The following is a 2,382-nucleotide window of genomic DNA, read 5'->3' as shown; positions in this document are numbered from 1 at the left end:
TTGTGACATGATGGACTAATGTTATGGGCGATAGGCTGATCCCTTATCACCATAAGGTTCATCATATCCATCTTTGGAATTCGTATCAACAGTGGCTGCAAGTTGTCTTTGATTACTTGTGGCTCTGCCCACCCCATTAGGGATTACGGGCGTGAGTTTATGTATGTATGTGTTGTGACCCACCGGGATTCGAACCCGGGACCTCCGGATCGTGAGCCCAACGCTCAATCACTGGACTGGGCGAGGCCCTTACAATCATCATCACTTATTTAAGAGCCACGCTCTTGTCGGTGTAGCATTCTCCATTCTTGTCTCTATCAAAGACCAATTCCTTCACCTCCTTATAAGACACGACGTTCGCCTTCTCTTTAATCTGTTCCATGTAAGCTCTTCTTGGTCTTCCCCTTTCTCTCTTGTGGCTTCCCTTCTATGATGTTTGCCCTTGCAATGCATCCCTGAAAATCTGTCATAGGTGATTCTCACACTGCTCCGCATCATGCTGCATGTTGCGTGTCGACGCACCTACGCGCATACCTGCGGGAATGCAGATCTGCATCATCGTGTGGGTTTTTACGCACTCACGCGCGTAGTGGCGTTTTGTTGTATTACAAGCAACGGAAGAACACGCATCCCCGCGCTACGCTGCGTCATGCGGGGCAGTGTGAGAATCGCCATAGTTGACAATTATAATCTTGACAGCGATTCCATTTTTTTAGCCTGCCGATCAGCGTCTCTGATGCCCAAGCCGAGGATGTACGTACGACCGCAGGGGTTCTACCCGATACTGTTCAGGGACCTGGTCAACGCGAGGAGGGTGAGTATTCGAAGATTCAAGACAATTAAGAGTGGCTTAGGGAGAAACAAAGCTAGAGGGGGTTAGGCAGTCTTGAGGGGGGGAAGTGGGCGTCAAACCAGGAGGGATAGAAAGAGGGGGATATGGTTGGCTTCAGCTCAGCAAATGTCACGGCCTAGCTGTAGCTAGACTATGACGCCGATTTTCAGCTGCAGCCGGTTGGGGAGGCAAAAAACAGTGAAATAAAAAACTGGCCTCTAAAGTCTAAGCTCATAATAATGGTGGTTATTTTGTTTTATGGGCATCTAGGGGTATATGGGCAGACTGTGGGACAGTTTAAGGGGGGATATGAACCCTCTAAAGACAACAATGATGCTCAAATAATAATGTCTATTGAAAATATTGATATACAATATTATAGTAATTACGTAATTCATTTTCAGAATACAAAAGCTGATTATAAAATAATAATTGTTGTTCCTCCCGACGCTATAAATGAGAGCGATTTGAAGAACTTAATTAAAACCATAAGCAAAGAAAGAAATCCACTAATTAAAAAAGAATATTCTCTGTTGACAAAACACATTCTGAAGTACATAACGCCTGCTGGTTCGAATGAGAACGAAGGGAATTATAGAAATGACATTATTTCGACTCTAGTGGAAAAAAATGGGGAAGCGAAAAGAAATATTTTCCGTAAAATTACAAAGGAGGACAATCGGAAGAGGTAATAGAATAATACATTGGCCCCAATTTCTGCAGACACCTCCCAATTTTATTTTAAGTTATACCTGTCATTTTCTTATCCGACGAAAAGGAAAGGGACAGATGATTGACACCTCTTAATTTTAGGAAGAATGAGTAAATGAATGAAAACCCGGGCGAATAAAATTGGCATTTCGCTAGTATGCGCAACGTGTGTTATCAACTTAATTCTGTCGGGTTATTAGCCAATGTAAAAAAAATAGGGTTTATGCGCTATGTAAAGCCTTATCTGGTACTGCCATCAATAAATGCTTATAACTTTTGAACGGCAGACCGACAAATTCTGATATTTGGCGACAAATTTCAAGAAATTTTAATTTTCTCTATGTAGTCAGAATCCTGATCCATGATGGTGGTAGATATAAAAATTGTATCTTTTTCAGAGCATTGCGGCTTACGATCAACGAATTGTTAACAGAAAACAAATATATGACGCTGCATGAATTATTACAAGCGAAAAAGAAGACTGAGAATCAACCAACACTCCATCCGCAAACAGAGTTTGAATTATCTGAACTTGTTCTATAGAAGAAGTAAGCGACAGAGTCCGCGCCATGAAATAAGTCCGCGGTGTGGACGCCAACATCGCAGTATCTGTCAGTCAAATCTGCATAGTCGAACTTTTTATTAGCTGCAGTAAAATTTTTTTAAGGTTATGGCCTGGAATCAAGTCCTTTGGGCCAAGCTGCAGTAAAATGACGTTTTGTGGGTTGCCGCTTTTTGAAGAAAAATATATAAGGATGTAACTGAGTGAGTGAATTATTCAATGTACGATCAGTTTGGTTTTGCTTTGAAATGAATAATTAAAATAGAATTAAATCAAA

The 2,382-nt window shown here is 41.4% G+C and overlaps 1 protein-coding gene across 1 annotated transcript; it reads left to right on the top strand.

Annotated features, from left to right (window-relative positions):
- The first annotated feature begins 714 nt into the window (after nt 1-714).
- On the top strand, nt 715-2,086 carry LOC126378725 (uncharacterized). Its single transcript, XM_050027105.1, has 3 exons — nt 715-814; nt 1,237-1,520; nt 1,942-2,086. The coding sequence occupies exons 1-3, from the start codon at nt 737-739 to the stop codon at nt 2,084-2,086; spliced, it is 507 nt and encodes a 168-aa protein (XP_049883062.1). The 5' UTR covers nt 715-736.
- The last annotated feature ends 296 nt before the right edge of the window (nt 2,087-2,382 follow it).

This window comes from Pectinophora gossypiella, chromosome 27, assembly GCF_024362695.1.
Source record: "Pectinophora gossypiella chromosome 27, ilPecGoss1.1, whole genome shotgun sequence".
NCBI classification, from domain to species: Eukaryota; Metazoa; Arthropoda; class Insecta; order Lepidoptera; family Gelechiidae; genus Pectinophora; species Pectinophora gossypiella.
This window is presented reverse-complemented; position numbering and strand designations above follow the sequence as displayed.

Excerpts from the sequence above, each read along its gene's own strand:
- LOC126378725 (XM_050027105.1), top strand. The coding sequence starts at position 737 with ATGCCCAAGCCGAGGATGTACGTACGACCGCAGGGGTTCTACCCGATA. Across the intron at positions 815-1,236 it reads ACCTGGTCAACGCGAGGAGG|AATACAAAAGCTGATTATAA; the intron begins GTGAGTATTCGA and ends ATTCATTTTCAG. Across the intron at positions 1,521-1,941 it reads AAGGAGGACAATCGGAAGAG|AGCATTGCGGCTTACGATCA; the intron begins GTAATAGAATAA and ends TATCTTTTTCAG.